Source organism: Monodon monoceros, unplaced genomic scaffold (assembly GCF_005190385.1).
Source record: "Monodon monoceros isolate NGI ecotype Baffin Bay Population unplaced genomic scaffold, NGI_Narwhal_1 Super_Scaffold_3, whole genome shotgun sequence".
Taxonomy (NCBI): domain Eukaryota; kingdom Metazoa; phylum Chordata; class Mammalia; order Artiodactyla; family Monodontidae; genus Monodon; species Monodon monoceros.
Genome location: NW_021703780.1, coordinates 79,027,641 through 79,046,403, shown reverse-complemented (window position 1 = coordinate 79,046,403; position 18,763 = coordinate 79,027,641). Strand labels below are relative to the sequence as shown.

The window sequence follows — 18,763 nt, the reverse complement described above, 5'->3', positions numbered from 1 at the left end:
GGAAATAGGTCATTCTTACAAAAATGGAAAGAAAAAAAGGATAAAAGATACATAAAAGTTTTAGAATGTTTTTAGTCCTTTTTTAAGAGATGATTTAGAAAGGAAAGAGATGGAAAACACATAAGTTTGGGGGGTTTTATCAGTTCTGTCAGTTAAAAAAAAAGGTGAAGGGTCTTAGAAAATCAAAACATCATCTTTCAAGACTGGGATGTTCAAAACTATGAACACAAATACCTGAGTAGGAAAAAACAAGCAAACAAAAAACACATTGCTTGGCACCTAACAAGGAACCAACTCAAATTTGTTCCAGATACAGACCCACGCCTATTAAAAAATAGACAAGAGACACTTCACCAAAGAACATCTAAGGATGGCAAATAAGCACATTCAATATCATTACCATACAGCCAACTGATTTTCTACAAAGATGCAAACGCATATCAATGGAGAAGAGATATTCTTTTCAACAAATGTTTTTGGAACTGATCATCCATGCGCAAAAGACAAACCTCAGGGCTCCCCTGGTGGCGCAGTGGTTAAGAATCCGCCTGCCAAGGCAGGGGACAGGGGTTCGAGCCCTGGTCCGGGAAGATCCCACATGCAGTGGAGCAGCTAATCCCACGAGCCACAACTACTGAGCCCGCGAGCCACAACTACTGAGCCCGCGAGCTGCAACTACTGAAGCCCGCGCACCTAGAGCCCATGCTCCGCAACGAGAGGCCACCACAATGAGAAGCCCGCGCACCGCCATGAAGAGTAGCCCCCACTCGCCGCAACCAGAGAAAGCTCGAGCGCAGCAACGAAGACCCCACATAACCAAAAATAAATAAATTAAATAAATAAATTTTTTTAAAAAAGAACCTCAACCTAAACCCCACCCTTAAATAAAAATCAACTCAAAATGGATCGTAGATGCAAATGTCAAAGATAAAACTATAAAACTTTTAGAAGGAAACATGGGAGAAAACCTTAAGGACTTGGGGTTAGACAGAGTTCTTAGACACGACACTCAAAGCACAATTCATAAAGGAAAAGGTTGATAAAATGGACTTTGCCAAAATTTTAAGGTTTTATAAATAATACGGTTCAGAGAATGAAAATACAAGCTAGAGATTATCAGAAAGTAATTATCATGCAAATCACATTAGTGACAAAGGGCTAGCATCCCAAACATATAAAGAACTTTCGAAATATTAAAGTAAGAAACAACCTGATTAAAAAATAGACAAGAGACACTTCACCAAAGAACATCTAAGGATGGCAAATAAGCACGTTCAATATCATTACCATTCGGGAAGTGAAAATTAAAACCACTATGGGATATCATTACACACCTATTACAATGGCTAAAATTTTTAAATCCTACCAAAACTAAGTGGTGACAAAGGTTTAGAGTATCCATTGCTGGTGGGAATGCAAAATTGTACAGCCAATGTACTAGAGAAAAGAGTTTTGCAGTTTCTTATAAAGTTACCATACACTTACCATATGACCCAGCAATCCCATTCCTGAGTATCTACCCTAGAGAAATGGAAATTTATGTTCACACAAAAACCTGTGCATGAATATTTATAACAATTCTCTTCATAATGGCCCCAAACTGAAAAGAATTCAAGTGTCGGGCTTCTCTGGTGGCGCAGGGGTTGGGAGTCCACCTGCCGATGCAGGGGACACGAGTTCGTGCCCCGGTCCGGGAAGATCCCACATGCCGCAGAGCAGCTGGGCCCATGAGCCATGGCCGCTGCGCGTCCGGAGCCTGTGCTCCGCAACGGGAGAGGCCACAGCAGTGAGAGGCCCGCGTACCGCAAAAAAAAAAAAAAAAAAAAAAAAAAGAATTCAAGTGTCCTTCAATGGGTAAATGTATAAACAAACTGTGGTATATCCAAACAGTGGAATAATTAAAAGGAACACACTATTGTTACACACAACAACTGGGATGAATCTCAACAGCACTATGACGAGTGATAGGAACTAGTCTCAAAAGACTTTATATTACATGATTCCATTTAAATGACAGATCCGCTGTTGCCAAGGATTAGAAGTAGGGAAATGAGTATGACCACAAAGGGATAGCACAAGAGTTTAGGGGATGATGTGAATATTTTGTACCCCGATCGTACTGCTGGTTATATTAATTTATACATGTTGTTAAAATGTATAGCTCTGTACACTAAAAAGAAGTCAATTTTACAGTATGATAACTTAAAAAACAAAATAAACAGTAATTACTTGTTCTTGCCTGAGATAAATATAGGAAAATGGGAAGGAGGAAGAAAAGCAATGTATTTAATTTTTAAAAGCTTTTCTGGGATCTCCATGGTGGTTCAGGGGCTAAGACTCTGCACTCCCAATTCAGGGGGCCCGGGTTCGATCCCTGGTCAGGGAACTAGATCCCACATGCATGCCACAACTAAGAGTTCGCACGCTGCAACTAAAGATCCCGCACGCCTCAACTAAGACCTGGCGCAGCCAAATAAATAAATGAATATTTTTAAAATAATAATAAAATAAAAGCTTTTCTGCCCAATAAAAGCCTACATGCAGTAATACAGCTAGAATCCAAATCTTAGTTTCCAAACACCACGCTCCACTAAAAGGAATCAAGGGCTCCTTGGAGAAGTGGCTGATTACAGGATTGGGCAGGTAAAGTACAAAGACTGGGACACCTTGATATACCAATAAGGAAGTTCCCAAAGACTAACAGGGAAATGTGTAAGAACAGTAGGCTTGAAGAGGCTCCCACTGGCCAAATTTGGGGCAGTTTGAGCATCAAAAAGAGTAATAATGGAAATGGGTTATGATTATTAAATAAAAAAGAATCTACAACTGTGCTGATGGTTGCACATATCGGTGAATACACTAAAACCCCATGAATGGTTACTTTAAATCGGTGACTGTATGGTGCATGAATTATATCACAATTAAGCCATTAAAAAAAAAAAGAATCCATAAGTATACAGGGATACTAAAAAAGGGACCTGGGGTGGGGAGACATGGGGTGAGGAGGTGGTAAAGGAAGAAAGCTCTTCTTTACAGAAGAATGCCAGCTAACAAATTCAAAGGAAAAGGACAGTATTAGGAAAATCAGCATTTTGCAATCACCAATGTAATAAACACTTCAGGCAAGAAGCATCCACAGATGTTAAAACTATTGGGTGAAAGATTATTGGGAAACAGGATAATCACATGGTCTCAGAATATTACCCCATAGATTACTTCTCAAAAACAAAGGAGAAATGAACGTCTGAAGTACAGAAAGCTAGGGAACACCAACGTAATCAAGTGATTAAACTTAGCTTCACCAAGTATGGGACACTATGTGACCCCTGGCACAATGCCACAAAAGTACCCAGCACCATCCATGCAATATCCATGCACACTCACAAAATTTAATATGTAATCTGAATATAATCATAAGGAAATCAGACAATCCAGATTATGGAACTGTTCATAGAACAACTCTGCCCTGGACTCTAAAAGAATGTCAATGCCATGCAGGGGGGAGAGGGGGGAGGCTGGAGAAACCTAACAACCAAATGCAATGTGTGATCCTTAACCGGATCCTGGAGAGAGGAAAAAAAAAAGTTATAAAGCTTTATTATTGGGACAACAGGAAAACTAATAAAACTGACCGTATATTAGATAATATGAATGCATCAATGTTACTTTTCTTGGGAAGGATAATGGTATTGTAGTTATGACAGGAATGACTATTCTTAGGAGACATATGCTGAATATTTAGTGATGAACTATCCTGGGATGTGTGTGCTTCCTACTTAAAGTGCTTCAGGAAAAAATACTGTAGCGAGAAAGATGAACAAAGCAGACGGGACAAAATGTTAGTCAGTGAATTGGGGGAAAAAGACATGTTTTAACTTGTCTGTAAGTGGAAATTTTTCAAAATAAAATGTTGGAGAGAGAGAAGAAAAGAAAAAGAAGATGTTACTATGCATTTTAAAGCCTACTTACTTACATTCCCAACAGAGAAAAGGAAATACATACACTGATATGAAAAGATCATGAGAGTTCAGTCAAAGAATTCCGAGCCCAACTCTGCCCTCTGCTAACTGTATTATTTTATGTAGATCAAGTTACTAACACCACTGAATGTCAGTTTCTCATTGGTATTGAATAGGCAACTGCCTGTTAGTTCATAACATGATTTACAAGATAGACGAACACTACAGATTGGCTGGGAATCATGACTAGATACATAGAGGGTATGCACTTTTCAAGCACTCAGTTGACATTTATGATTCTTTGTAGGATTACTGTAAAGATTAAATGAAAAAACATATGAAAAGTACCTAGTCTGGTAAAGTGGCAGAGTCTGGATAAATTCAATCTACTTCCTCCTTCAAATACAGAAAAATAAAGTGACAAGAGCTTACTGAGAGGTTACTATGTACCAGACCCTTTGGTGCCTTCACTTAATCAAAACTAGTCCAAAACTTAATGATTCAAACGTGTTATCCACACAACACAATTTTTTCAGACTCTTATTAAACATCCATAAGGAAGAAGAAAGAACCTTTGTAAACAGTTGCGTGAACCAACAGATAAATCAGCAGAGAGTGTAACTTTCACAAGATCCTGGTTGCTCCATGTAAGACATATCACTGTCTCCTCTAAACACAGATATTATTGATATCTGCTCCCAGGCAAAAGGCATACTTAATTTACCCTCTGAAGAAAACAAACTTCATCCCAAAGTGATTTTTAACTTGTTCATCACTCTATTTCCCAAAACAGAAGTATGGAATAATTCACGGATAAACAACAAGGAAAACTCATCACATGTAAATCAAGATATAGAGGAACTTTATTAGAAAACTTGGTACCAGTTTATAAGCTTCCTACACACAAATTTCATCACTTATTTCCCAAATATAGTTAGGATACACACTAAACTAATAAGATCGGCATGCTTCTCTAAGAATCATAACTTATTAACATAATTACCTCCTCTTTAAAAAAAAATCAATGAAACACAGTTGAGGCCAAAGAATTGTTATGAATGGTTATCATTAAGTGTTGTTAGTAAGAAATTTTTTAAGTTATATTAGGAACTAGAGAAAGCTAATTACTTGACAAAAAAATCAGGATAAAATAAAGGCCTTCAAACAAAGGAGCTATATCCTTGTATTTATTATGCCTTCCAATATTTTCATTAGATTAGGACAGTAAGGAACCAGAAGTGTAAGACTGTCAGAAGCAGAGCGGTGGTCCAACCCAGGTAGTCTGCCTGCCAAGCCCGTGGCCTGAACCAATGTGCTCTGACACCTCCAGGCGACAGCAAATCCAGCCCAGGAAAGCAGTGAGAAGTCCAGACACAGTGCATGGTCACGGTGGATTAGAAGTGGAAGACGGAAGATTCCAAGATTCCCAACGGAGAAAAAAACCAACAACAAAAAACCCACAGACTACCAAAAACCACGATTTTGAGGCTGTCACACTAAATAAGTGAAAAAGGCAAATCATGTACCCCCAAAAGGCAATTATAAACTCCAAAGGGAAAAAACTGAGAGTTCATGCCCCAAGTGTTCAGCAAATTAAAATATGGACAAATTTTACCAAGTGATGGAATGCAAGAAGAGAGTCTATTTGATTCCCATGTTGGAAACATCTCCTTCAGGGTAACACAGGAAGATGTGTTAGCAACACAAAAGGAAGAACAACCCTGCACACTACATGGCCTAGTGATCATGCATGAAGTCTCAAATAATACACACACTAGTTCACTGGCGTTCAACTTTTAGAATCAACCCAGAAACGTCACGAAAGAAGTGACTGTGGGTGAAGGACAGGATGAAACTGTCAGCCATCTTCATAATCTAGGATCAAAGTGTAGGTGAGAAAAAGTCAATCCAAAAGTGGTAGTTGAAGGTGAAAGAGGATATGGTGGCAAAAAGGAAGTAAGAGCCTCATCTTATAAAAAGAAAAGAAGATGCTGGAAGTTTGTGGGATAAGAAATAAAGACTCAAATATATGACTTCATGTTTCTAAAATAACCAGAGGAATGAAATTTGTGTAACCGAAAAAGGTTGGGGAGGAGCATAATGCCAGCTCCATCACACCCTCCACTCCAAAGGCTCAGGAGAGTGTGTCTAAACTGACAAATGAAGACACAGATGCATAAACATATTATTCAGAAATATGGATGTAATAAGAACTAAAAAAGGAAACAGTTAAAAGAGGCTACCTCTGCGGAGTGGGACTAGAATGAAGAGGGACAGGGCAGGAGACTTGCTTTTCAAGGTAAAATCTTCTTTCTCTATTATGTGAATTGCTACCAATTATTACTTTGATAAAAAAAATTTAAGGATTTCCCTGGTGGCGCAGTGGTTGAGAATCCACCTGCCAATGCAGGGGACACGGGTTCGATCCCTGGTCTGGGAGGATCCCACATGCCGAGGAGCAACTAAGCCTGTGCGCCACAACTACTGAGCCTGCGCCCTAGAGCCCGTGCACCACAACTACTGAAGCCCGTGCGCCTAGAGCCCGTGCTCCACAACAAGAGAAGCCACCGCAATGAGAAGCCCGCACACCGCATCGAAGAGTAGCCCCTGCTCGCCGCAACTAGAGAAAGCCTCCGTGCAGCAACGAAGACCCAACGCGGCCAAAAATATAAATAAATAAATAAATTTATTTTTTTTTAAATTTTCATTAAGTTGTAAGTTTAAATTGTCATTATTTTAGAAGATCGTTTTAAAAATAAAGTATTTCATACAATGTCCAAATCTGGTATTCTTTTTTTCCCCAGCTCTTTATTTTTATTTTGTTATTATTTTTGGCCACGTCACGCGGCTTGCAGGATCTTAGCTTAGTTCCCCGACCAGGGATTGAACCCGGGCCCCCTGCAGTGGAAGTGCGAAGTCCTTACCACTGGACCACCAGGGAATTCCCAGCTTTTTATTTTTAAAAATAAGTTATCGACTTTCTTAAAAGTTACCCAAACAATACAGGGAGCTCACATATACCTACACCTGTAGCTTCCCTAATGCTAAGAACTTAACCAGAGTATGATTATCAAAACCAACCATTAGCATTGCTGCAATACTAACGTCTAAATTATAGACCTTATTTGAATTTCCCCAGTTTTTCCGCCTAATATTCTTTTTCTCTTCCCAGGATCCCTCACTGCATTTGCTTGTTGTGTCTCCTTCGTCTACTCCTGGGTGTGACAATTCTTTTTTGTGACTTTGACGTTCATCACTTGAATAAAGTAGTGTCTGCCAGTTCTTCCAAATGTGAAATTACAGTTGTAATTGAAAAACAGCTTTAAAAAAATAGCTTGAGGGAAACACTTTACGCCTGTGAGATTCATTTTTGGTATGTTAAATATACCTATTGGTTCTTGCATTTGAGAGATAAATAATGAAGTACGTATGGATTAAATAAAATAATATTATTCAGGAACATTGGATTGGAGAGTACTATTTATTAAGCTTTGTTTTTTATTTTTTAATTCGAACCACTTTTAAAAAGTGCCAAGCAATCAACTCAAGAGCTTCAAGGTTCAGACACACTGAAGTTTCTGCCACCAACATTTAAAACACAGACATTGTGTGCCCTCTAGTGTGCCATTTCTATAACGCAACCTTTGCATCAACAAATTCAATAACAAAAAGCAGAGTGTTTTCACAAAGGAAAAGAAATACCCTCTCATCAATTTCTGCTTCTCCACTAGTCAACAAATTATCTGTTAATTATTTGGCTAAGTACCAAAACCATTTCAATGCCAAAGATTATCAACTCTTTCCCATCTACTGGGTTATTTCTCAGAATATATGCGAAAGCTCAGGAAACAAAAGAGGACAGAAGGCTAAAATCAGTCAAAGCATTTTTAAGCAAACTTCACAAAGGCTAGAGGAAAGAAGATGTTGAAATCAATATTACTGCCTAATTCAGAAAGCACAGTTCATTGTGTCCTGCCTGTATAGATGGCTCCATTTCTATTGTTTAGAATCTTCTAACACTCAGAAACTGTGCTCCCCTTCAAGTTAACAGATGTGGTCCAAGTCTCACAGATATACTACCACTTTGTTTTCACACAATTTACTGCAAAATTCTGAGCGCAATGAATAGTGAATTTATCTGCAAAACATGAGCAGGAAGCAAAGTGTAACCAGAAACACAGGCTTTAGAATCACATAGGCTGGGCCTCTGCTTCCAGACCTGCCATATACTACATATACTAACTAGCTTGCTTTTCCAAGCCCATGCTACTGATCAATTTTAAAACAAACAAACAAAAAGGTTAATATCTACAGTTTTATCTGAAGATTAGAAAAATACAAGTGAAGTATTATACGTGATCAGAATTCAAACTGTAACTGTTATCATTATATAACCCCGGGGTAATCTGCTACCAGATAGTAAAACCCATTTTCAATAGCTCTTTTAAATGACTCCCTGCAACCACAATCCTTTATTCATATATAAACATTCTAGATTTTACCTTCACATTTGGTTTTCTTAATACATATAGTTTCTTTCTTAATACCTCTTATAAGATGGTGTTTGCTCAGACAATAAGATAGCACACAATCCTAAGACTCTCAAGAGTAATTTTTACCCAGTGTTCATAGGACATAGTTTGCACGTAACTGATAAAAGATTTTCTTCATGAATAAGTTGCTTACTATTTTCATATGTCATTTCAAAAAGTGTTTTACATATATAAAATATTCATAGGAGCACCCCCTAACAAGAAATGACAAAATTAAAATAAGGGCTATTTGCGGAAGACACAAGAATACCAGGAAATATGATAAGAAGAGACAAGGGGAAAATTAAGCTCACTGGAAGTGCAGAAAGTTGAGATGGCAGAAAACCACTAACTTGCCTGGGAATTGAGTGAGGACTGACTCCATAATTCTTGCCAAATGCCTCTCAGGCCTAAGCGTCTGCTGGAGGTTTTAAATATCTAAGTATTTACAGCTAGTCTACTTCTGAAAAGTGTGATTAAGTCCTTGGTTTGTTCATCAAATATCTTCTGAGTGTGCTGTATGTCAAGGAATCTTCTAGGTGTTGGATTAATAGAAGGGAACAAAACAGTCAAGAAGCACTTGCCCTCAAAGTGTGTATATTCTATCAGAGGAACGCAGGAAATAAATTTATAAACAAAAAGTGAAGATAATTTCAGATAACGGTACTTGCTAGGGTACCAAGTGAGCAATCGGGGTTTTGGCAGGTGTATGTTAGCTAGAGTGGTCAAAGTAGGCCCCTCAGAGAAGGAACATGTGAACTAACACCTGAATGATAAGACCAAATCAAGCAAACATTTGGGATAATAGGCACTTAAAAGCCATTGTTCTCCATGAATATCTCTATCTCCTTTTGCTTATGTCCTCTGATTAACTTTTCTTTTTAACGTCATGGAGACTTCTAGTTGCTGAGAACTTGTTTTCCCCAAACTCCTGGCACTAATGTCTACTTAAAGTTTCAAAAATGAGAAAGATATAAATATGGACTATGAATTTTAAACATACATTTTCCTCTCCCCCAAAATTTGTCTGCGTATAAAATGCAAACTATATAGCTCACCATGGGGGCTAATATCATGGGCTCTCAAGCCCTCGGTTTCCTCCCTTACTGGATGTAAGACTCTGGATGAGGGACTTCCCTGGTGGTCCAGTGGTTAAGAATCCGCCTTGCAACACAGGGGACGCCGGTTCAACCCCTGATCAGGAAACTACGATCCCACATGCCGTAGGACAACTAAGCCCATGCACCACAACTAGAGGAAAGCCGCACACCCCGCAATGAAAGATCCCACGTGCTGCAACCAAGACCTGATGCAGCCAATAAATTTAATTAATTAAAAAGCAGTGTATAAATGGAGAAATCATTAAAAAAAAAAAAAAGACTCTGGACAAACCACAGCCTTACTAAGCCTCAGTTTCCACAAAGCAGGGATCATGTTTTGGGTTACCGTGAGTATTATTTGAAATAATGCATGCTAAGAACTTAGCACAGTGACTGAAACATTGTAAATATTTGGTAAGCATTAGCTATTATTTCAATTGTGATTTACATATTTTTTAAGGAAAGTGTCTACATACAGTATATCAACACAGGTATTCTGAGATCTTTAAAATCAAAACAGTATAAAAAAGTAACTTTGAAATAAATTCCATTTTCAAAATAATGATTACAAAGAGACTGACAAATGATTTTTAAAGAAGAGCTTCCACACTGTTCCCACAAGGGCAAAGGTGGCGGGGAAAGAATAAGAACAGACATCAAAATTTATAGAGTAGAATTAAATGTCCAAATAATTGTAGTCTAGACAAGTGCTCTGGATATGAACAACAGGGTCCCAACTACGGCGCTTAAGTCAGCGGTGTATGAAATGGTTCCCTTTCGGAAGGAATTGAGCTTGAACTAGAAGGACTTCAACAGATAAAATACAGCAGACACGGTAGGGTGGTGACTCAGTAACTGCAGTCCCAAGCCCCTCTTTGCCAGCCTTTACCTACCACACTGAAAAGCTGCATACATATTCAACTTCTCAATCCCCATGCAACTCAGGAGAGCTATAGACACCTGGCCCAAGAAAGCTTTGTTTTCCAAGTAAACAGACGGACAGATAACGCCTCCTGCCTTTCCCACTTCTTCATACTTGGAAAGGGGCTGTGATGCCAAAAAGTGTGGCAGCCATTTTGTAACCATGAGTAATTTAGCCAGAGTATTAAGGTTCCCCAAGCAGAATGAAAGGGCCTGCATCCTCATGCCCTCATTTAACCAGTACACCAGCCTTAGAGGGACCATCTCCAGATTTCCTGTTACAGAGTGAGAAAACAAAAAAGTTCTAATACTAAACTGTGTTTAGTTCAGCCACTGTAGTCAGATTTTGTTATTTACAGCCCATCTGCCATCTAAATTAACACACAAATATGACGGGACAGGATATTTCACATGAGATGAAAAACACAAAGGAACATCCTAGACAAAGCTACTTCAACATCATGGTGTATGATGCTAACATCTAAAAAGAATTAAAAGACAGTTTCCACCTTTATCCAACAGCTTTCCTATACGTTTACACTGAAGATTCATACTATTGATTTACTTCTCAGTAAACCCTACACACAGGAACTAGTATCTCTTCTAGACAACATAGCCAACACGCAACAATGGAAATATGTAGCCTTTTCAAAACTGTACAGTGCAAAATGAAATCTGTCCAAAGAATGAGAAAAGTAAATAGCAGCTGGTTTTATGTAAACAAAACATGAGAAAATATGCACTAAACGGCTAAAGCAATTTTTCCACATTAAGATAATTTTACTAAATTGTTCTTTCTAAAAATGTTTGTTTATTTAAGAGATGATGAAAAACTACGCTAAAATCCGTATTTGAGGAGTAATAATTTTATGTTCTCTGGATTAAAGAATGAAGTATTGTGCATTCCTCACAGACCATCTCTAAAGTTATAATAAAGTAAATGCCATTAGGTGACATTTTATAAACCGCTTGTGATTAAAGGCAATATTTCATTTTCATTTGTTTAATATTCCCATTAATAAGAATGTCTTATTACACATTGACTGAAAGCCTGAACAATAAAACAATGAACAAATTCCAAGAGCAAACAGATTTTTTTCTTTTCCCATGAAGCTAACGTTATGGAATTTTAACAGATGTTCTATTTGGTCATAGTTAATAAAATGAATTATGTAGGATTAAAACAAGGTTCAATATGTTTGCATTGGACTTTAACTGAAAAACGATTTCACATTAAAAGTTTGGAAGGATTTACAACCTTTTTTTCCCTTTATAGTGAATTACTAAGATATATGGGGAAAAGAGGGAATTAATTACTTTTCTAATGAAATCAGGCTTATAAAAACTATTTTTTCCAGGTGTAAGAAGATGGAAATCTCAGAAAAGGGTACACTCTTTGGTACTTCAGCACCTATGTAATGCAAATACCTTACAATGTAGCGTGTCAGAGGCTGACCCCCACCCAGCATAACTCCAAACCCCACAGAGCTCCCCCGGCACTTTGAAACGGTCACAGTGTCTAACAGCATCTGAATGAAAGACAATCAAACTTAAAGGAATGGAAAAAGCAACGAATATTTACTGAGCTCTGAGCTTGTGGAAGGTGTTATTGCAGAGCCTGTGCATACTACAAAGAGGTCAAAACCCAATTACTGTCTTCAAGGGTAACTTATATGCTGCCTGGGAAGAGCAGGCGTAATTACACATAGACAGACAAAACTGAAATGTAAAGACAGGGGCTTCCCTGGTGGCGCAGTGGTTAAGAATGCACCTGCCGATGCTAGGGGACACGAGTTCGAGCCCTGGTCCGGGAAGATCCTATGTGCCGCGGGGCAACTAAGCCCGTGAGCCACAACTACTGAGCCTGAGCTCTAGAGCCCACGAGCCACGACTACCGAAGCCCGCACGCCTAGAGCCCGTGCTCCGCAACCAGAAAAGCCACCGCCATGAGAAGCCCGCGCACCGCAACAACGAGTAGCCCCCCGCTCACCACAACTAGAGAAAGCCCGCGTGCAGCAACGAAGACCCAACGCAGCCAAAATTAATTAATTAATTAATTTTTAAAAATGTAAAGATAAACCAAAAAAGAAAGAAAGAGATAATGCCAAGGAAACAATTTCATACAAAGACACACAATGATACAGAGCATTGATACAAGCAGGGAAATTCTCATCAGAGAACACTTCTTTTTCTCTTCCATCATGAAAGCAGAAACTAGTACACAGGCTTAAGAACGGTAAATAAGTAATAATTCTAACTACAGTTGCACGAAAACATTTTCAACAGAAAACATTCAAGTATTGCAATCTTAGAAAGCTTTCCTCTAAGTGGGTAATCTTATCTGGAGAAAAAATTCCAGTAAATTACCAATGTGACCCAAAAAAGAATAATCATAAAAAATTTTCCAACCCATTTATGTTAGTAATTTTGATTGGTTCAACTATCAATTAGGGTAACTGTACATTATTATAACCAATAGGTTGTTTTCCTACAGAAGTAGCCAGCGAACACAAAATCAGTTGCAGGTTGCAATCTGTTAAGTGAATAAACAATTCCATTCTACAAGACATTTGGATAAAACACTCTCCAACTGTAGCTGAGAAGCTTTTTAAGCAGTAACAGTTAGCCAGCCTCTAGCTCAAACACAACTATTGTTATTCATCATCATGAAATGGCATTCACACATTTACATGCAGGCAGATCAAGGCTGCATCCCTGTTCAAGAACCTGACAGCCTAGAGGCAGCTTTCTTCATCTCTGGTCCTAGCAGACCATATTGCTGCAATACCTCCTTTGTGAGACTGCAGCAAGAACAACTGACACAAAGTTTCTAGCACAGAGGGGCAAATGGCTCAGAGAGGTTAAGTAACTTGCCAAGAGCAGACAGCTAGTGAGACACTGGCATTCCACACTGAGATGTCATTTCCTGTCAAAAGCTCTTTCAGTTACCAAGAGTACTATTAAGCATAGTTAACATACTTTGAACACATCCTACGTGTCAGGGTCTATAGAAAGCACTTCATATGGATCTCTGCATTTAATTCTCACCATAACTTCAATATAATTTCAAACCATCAGTTCACAGTAAAGGAAGAAAATTGTTGTCAGATATATGTTCATACACCCAGTCTCACTTAAAATTACAGTGAGATCATTTTTCATCTCTGAGATTGCTAGTACCGTTGGTGAGGCAGGGGTCAACAGAGAGCTCCCACACTGTGTGCAAAAGGGTCGACTGGTACTTCTGCGAAGGGCAATTTGGCGATTTGCATCAAAATTACAAATGCCCATACACCCCTAAGCAAGAAATTCCACTTTTCAGCATCTAACCTACAAACATTCTCAACCACGTATGAAATGACACAGGAACAGTATTATCCATTGTAGCATGTCTGTCCTGCCCACCAATGAGGAAGTGGTGGCACAATGATCCCTTTGTACAATGGAGTCCTACACAATCATAAAAAAGTGTGCCCCTTATAAAGTGATATAAAATGATCTCTAAAATATTTTGGTTAAAAATCAAATAAGATGCTAAACACCTAGGATAGGGTAGCTCTGGAAAAACACACAAGAGACTTATATAACATGAAGACCTTGGGGGGAAAGGAAATGATAGAGCTGGGAAAGAGGATTTGAAGGACGATTCTTAAGGCTTGATTCCTAAAGGTTCCTGTTTCCGGCCACTAGATTAGGGAAAATTCTCATTGCCTGAAATAGACAATAAGGGAAACTGGGTTTGGAACTTGCGAGTGAACTTTGCAGTCAGAGTGGGGAATGTTGCACCTAAAGGGACAGACTGAGGGCTTCAGTGAACTCACAGAACAGGATGAATGACTTGTTCTGGCCTGCCCGAGTGCTTGATTTTGATTGCATGTGTAACAGAATTTGGTGGGAGACTTGCGTTATGGAAGCCTGGGAGCAAAATAAGGGTGAGAGGGGGAGATAATTCTCACCTATCTCAGATCTCTTTAGTTGCTACACTCATCTACCAAAAAGAAGCCAGGAGTTACTCATTACCAAAATGGCAACATCCTGCCAGTGAGGCCGCTCCAACTGCATTTCACTGTGAGATTCATTGCAGATAACAGTTAAAAACCAGTAATTTATCCTCCAAACTCCAGTGGACATATGTCAGGCTCTTGTGAGAGCTTTCCCCATGTGCTTGATTCCAGGTCCCTGGCAAACATTCGGCTGGGGTGAGAGGTTCAACCATTCCTCCTGGAAAATACCCAACTTGGGTGAGTGCTTTTTTGAAGCGCCGGCTTGAGGTAGAGGGAAATCACTCTTGCCTCTTCTCTGGGTGTGAAAACCCCAACTGTGCTTCGATAAGCAAGGTACACACAACGTGTGTTCTTTCACACCCTTGGGCCTTTGTATGCGTTGTTACATCTTCCTGTCTCCTGGACTACTTCTAAGTGACACCTCTTCAAGAATTAAGTCCAGACTAATTTTTATTAATGCAATGAATACTGGGTACCACTCAAGCACTGCTTCCTCTATAACCTCTGCTGCATCTTGGATATACGTGTCATTTCAGCCCTATTACACTGCCCTGTAAAGTGTCTGCCCCCCGTTTCCTTCCCCACCAGAATATTAATCCTTCAGGGCAGAAGTGTTCTGCGTGGTGCCCAAGACACAGCAGGCACTCTTAAAACAACTGTCGTGTAGAATGTGTGGATAAAATGCATTTGCTGAACCTAACTTATTCCTACTTTTTTTTTTTTTTTGGAAACGACTTGCCTTTCTCTGCTTTCTTTCTAATTCACATCCAAGGTCGTGAGGCTGCTCTCCACAGAACTTTCGGGACAATGGACCCTGTGAAATTAGCCTGGCTATGAAAGCAGCTGTGATTTTGCTCCCCGTTTCCATCTTACTGGAATAACCACACTGCCCCACAACGCTTGGCCACATCTAATTTGGCCTAGATCATGAGGAAAACGAATACTGAAAGGGTGAGGTAAAGAGTATAATCAGTTCACCTTGCTTAGACTCCATCTAAAATTCACAGTAACTAAAATAATTTAGGAGAACATAAGGGATAAGCATGCAATCTCCACAAAAATCAAATGTAGTAAAAACCATGTGACAGCATTCACAAAATCTAAAGATCACACATAATCTATCTTATAACGCATGGATTCAAACTTCAATCTCATTCTAATGGGCTACCGCGAGGGAGATAAAACTATTTTAAAGAAAAAACTGTATACAGAATAAATGTATGAGTTTCCTGGTGACTCTCAATAAGGCTTCAATGTATTTTCTTATTGAAACAATCAAACAAGCTCTTGGCGAAAAGATTTGATATCGGTGTCAGAACAATGTAAGAATTGAAACTATTTATAATGTAAAAATTTTGTTTAAAGCAGATACATCACTTCTTATTTTTCTCATTCTGAAAAGAAGCGGTTTCATTTAGCACAAAAAGATTTGATATTGGTGTCAGAACGATGTAAGAATTGAAACTATTTATAATGTAAAAATGTTGTTTAAAGCAGATACATCACTTCTTATTTTTCTCATTTTGAAAAGAAGCGATGTTTCATTTAGCAGTAACTCTTCTCTCATTCTATGAGAGAATCTGTACAAAAGCAATATTTCAACTAAAATCAGTTCTGAAGGATATTTTTATGAAAATGCATAATGCAGAAGACCCAATTAAATTTCCAACAAAGCACTGCCATCTTGAGTAAACAAAGTCATCTCACTAGGGGCACACTTTTTGCAAGAAATGCAGCCTAGAAATTAATTACTAGTGTGACATATGTCAAAACAAATTTTTAGGGCTTCCCTGGTGGCGCAGTGGTTGAGAGTCTGCCTGCCGATGCAGGGGACACGGGTTCGTGCCCCGGTCTGGGAAGATCCCACATGCCGCGGAGTGGCTGGGCCCGTGAGCCATGGCCGCTGAGCCTGCGCGTCCGGAGCCCGTGCTCCGCAATGGGAGAGGCCACAGCAGTGAGAGGCCCGTGAGCCACCAAAAAAAAAAAAAAAACCACAAATTTTTAAAAGAATAGAATGCAGTTGTAACCATGTGTTTTATCTATTTGTATGCATAACCAGTATTCTCTGGCATGTAAATACATTCATTTATTCAGCATCTCTCAGAAAAACAAAAAACGGTTTATTGCCCCCTCTTTTTGCACCTCACCCAGGTGAAACCTGAGTAAATAACATGTGTTTAGTGAGTGGGAAAATAAGTACAGAATGAAGATACAGTGCAGGTGGTATTTTGAAAGGCAGAAGTCATCTTCACACAAATAACTAATTTTGAAACATTCAGTCTCCCTTCAGGAGTTTTTCCAAGATACACATCAACTACACCACACTACACTAAAGGTTATTACTTTGTGGAAATCAAAGCTTTAAATAACATGTAACAGTGCTGGTGTTTCATAAAGAAGACTGTAATCTACACTAACAACAAACAAACAAAATAAACAAAAAGACTACCTGGAAGTAAAATTCAGACTTCAAAGATTTCAATATTCTGCTAATTATGACAATATGTATTTAAATTAAACACATTTTTATAAATGAGAATGTTTTAGCATCCAAGGGAAATCCAAACAGAAAACAAGGATTCAGAGCAGAGGTATGCAGAATCTCTTCTGTATTTTAATAGATTATGTCCTAATCCTTTTCACAATGTACACCTATATCAAATCATCACACTGTACACTATGAATGCCTCACAATCCTATTTGTCAATTATATATCAAAAAGCTAAAAAACAAAAAACCCTAGGATTTAAACTCACTAAAAAAAAAAAAAAACTTACGTCCCAAACCAAAGACTTCTCTTATATCCCAAATCCCAGTTATCTATAAATCAACTTTTAAACTTCAAAATAGCCTCCTCTATATGAGCCAAAAATTAAAACATGCTTCCTGCAGTAATATATGTACTAAAATCACTTTGCTTTTTCAACCAAAAAAAGAAAACACTGACCACATATTGAACCACAGAATTTCGGAACTGGAAGGCTTGCTCTGGGGGCACACTGCACTGCAAGTCACGGGCAGGGTCAGCTCTCCAGTGCAGACTGAACTTCCCAATTCATCATATTTTGCTATCAGGAAGACAAGAGCTAACTGCATGATTTTTCACATAAAAATAGACCTTTGGGACACTTGTCTCCCAGGGTGCTTCTTTCCTTACCAATTTTTCACTCATTCTGTATATTACAGTAATTAACTTGATATCTTACCCTTAGTAGTTATTTCTTCCTATCTTAGCTATCACAGCCATGTAGCCGCCTATGATAAGACTGAAGCTCTAGGATGGGCCTTCTGACCACTGGGGCTGCTCTTTCAGCTGACCCATCCTACCCAGTCATCAGATGTAAGAGCCGAGATAAGACTAAACAGTGTTTTAAAAAGTGATAATTTCCCTTTGTAATTTCTTTTTTTTTTTTTCCTTTGTAATTTCTTAAACCAGTCTCTCCAAATAAATTTACTAAACAAAGCATATCATTCTTTTGTAGTTCAATATTGGAAATTAAGTTACTTACCTCTCTTAAAACAGTGCTTTTGTAGCCTCGATATAATCCTTGGATGCCCTGAAACAAACAAAAAGCCAAGACCTCAGAAAGTTAGAATAGCAGAGACTTCTAAATGACATTCTGCATGAAGCACATTTACCTTTTATAAAGTTTTGAGTTTTGAAATATTCACAATGACTACAGTTCTATAAGTGGTTAAAGCTTTTAAACTGGCTTAGAGTATATAAAGCTCAGATCAGCTCCCTTTAAAATGGGAACATCTCTAATAATAAAGCTGACTACATATTAATTAAACTTTACTTATTTTCAACATTTCTTCTCTTGAAAAAAAAATACTTGAGAAGCTTTAAATAAACATATTTTCAAAACCAAATGCACACAGAATGCCAATTATCCTTTCACAAAAGAACAGAACTATATTTTATAGTTTCAACTATAAGACGTCACAATGCATGAATAATCTCTCAATAGTGAGAGATACCTCTAGACAAGCCTTGACTTATCTGTTTAACTATCCACACGATTCAACAGGGACCCTTTACTGAACTGATCTCAATCACACAATTAAACACTCAATGTCTGCTCACCTAGGTGACAGAGGGATTAAGAATAAAACTTTTCTAAAACCTAGACTCTCTGAAATTTTCATGTGACTGATTCCATTTTAAAGAAAAAAAAGGGCTTCTGTACAAACTATAAAGAAGAGCAGCTCACTGATCCCTAGCCACATGGCCAGCACGCATGAAA

The 18,763-nt window shown here is 38.5% G+C and overlaps 1 protein-coding gene across 3 annotated transcripts in view; it reads right to left on the bottom strand.

Annotated features, from left to right (window-relative positions):
* SLC25A26 (solute carrier family 25 member 26) overlaps nucleotides 1–18,763 on the bottom strand; it is a 143,127-nt gene that overhangs the window by 85,228 nt on the left and 39,136 nt on the right. For all 3 annotated transcript variants that reach the window (XR_003796619.1, XR_003796620.1, XM_029242209.1), the window contains one exon: nucleotides 18,026–18,073. Coding sequence is in view for 1 of the 3 variants with exons in the window: in XM_029242209.1 (XP_029098042.1) it covers nucleotides 18,026–18,073 (48 nt within the window). In the remaining 2 variants the exon portion in view is untranslated. The remainder of the gene's footprint in view (nucleotides 1–18,025; nucleotides 18,074–18,763) is intronic.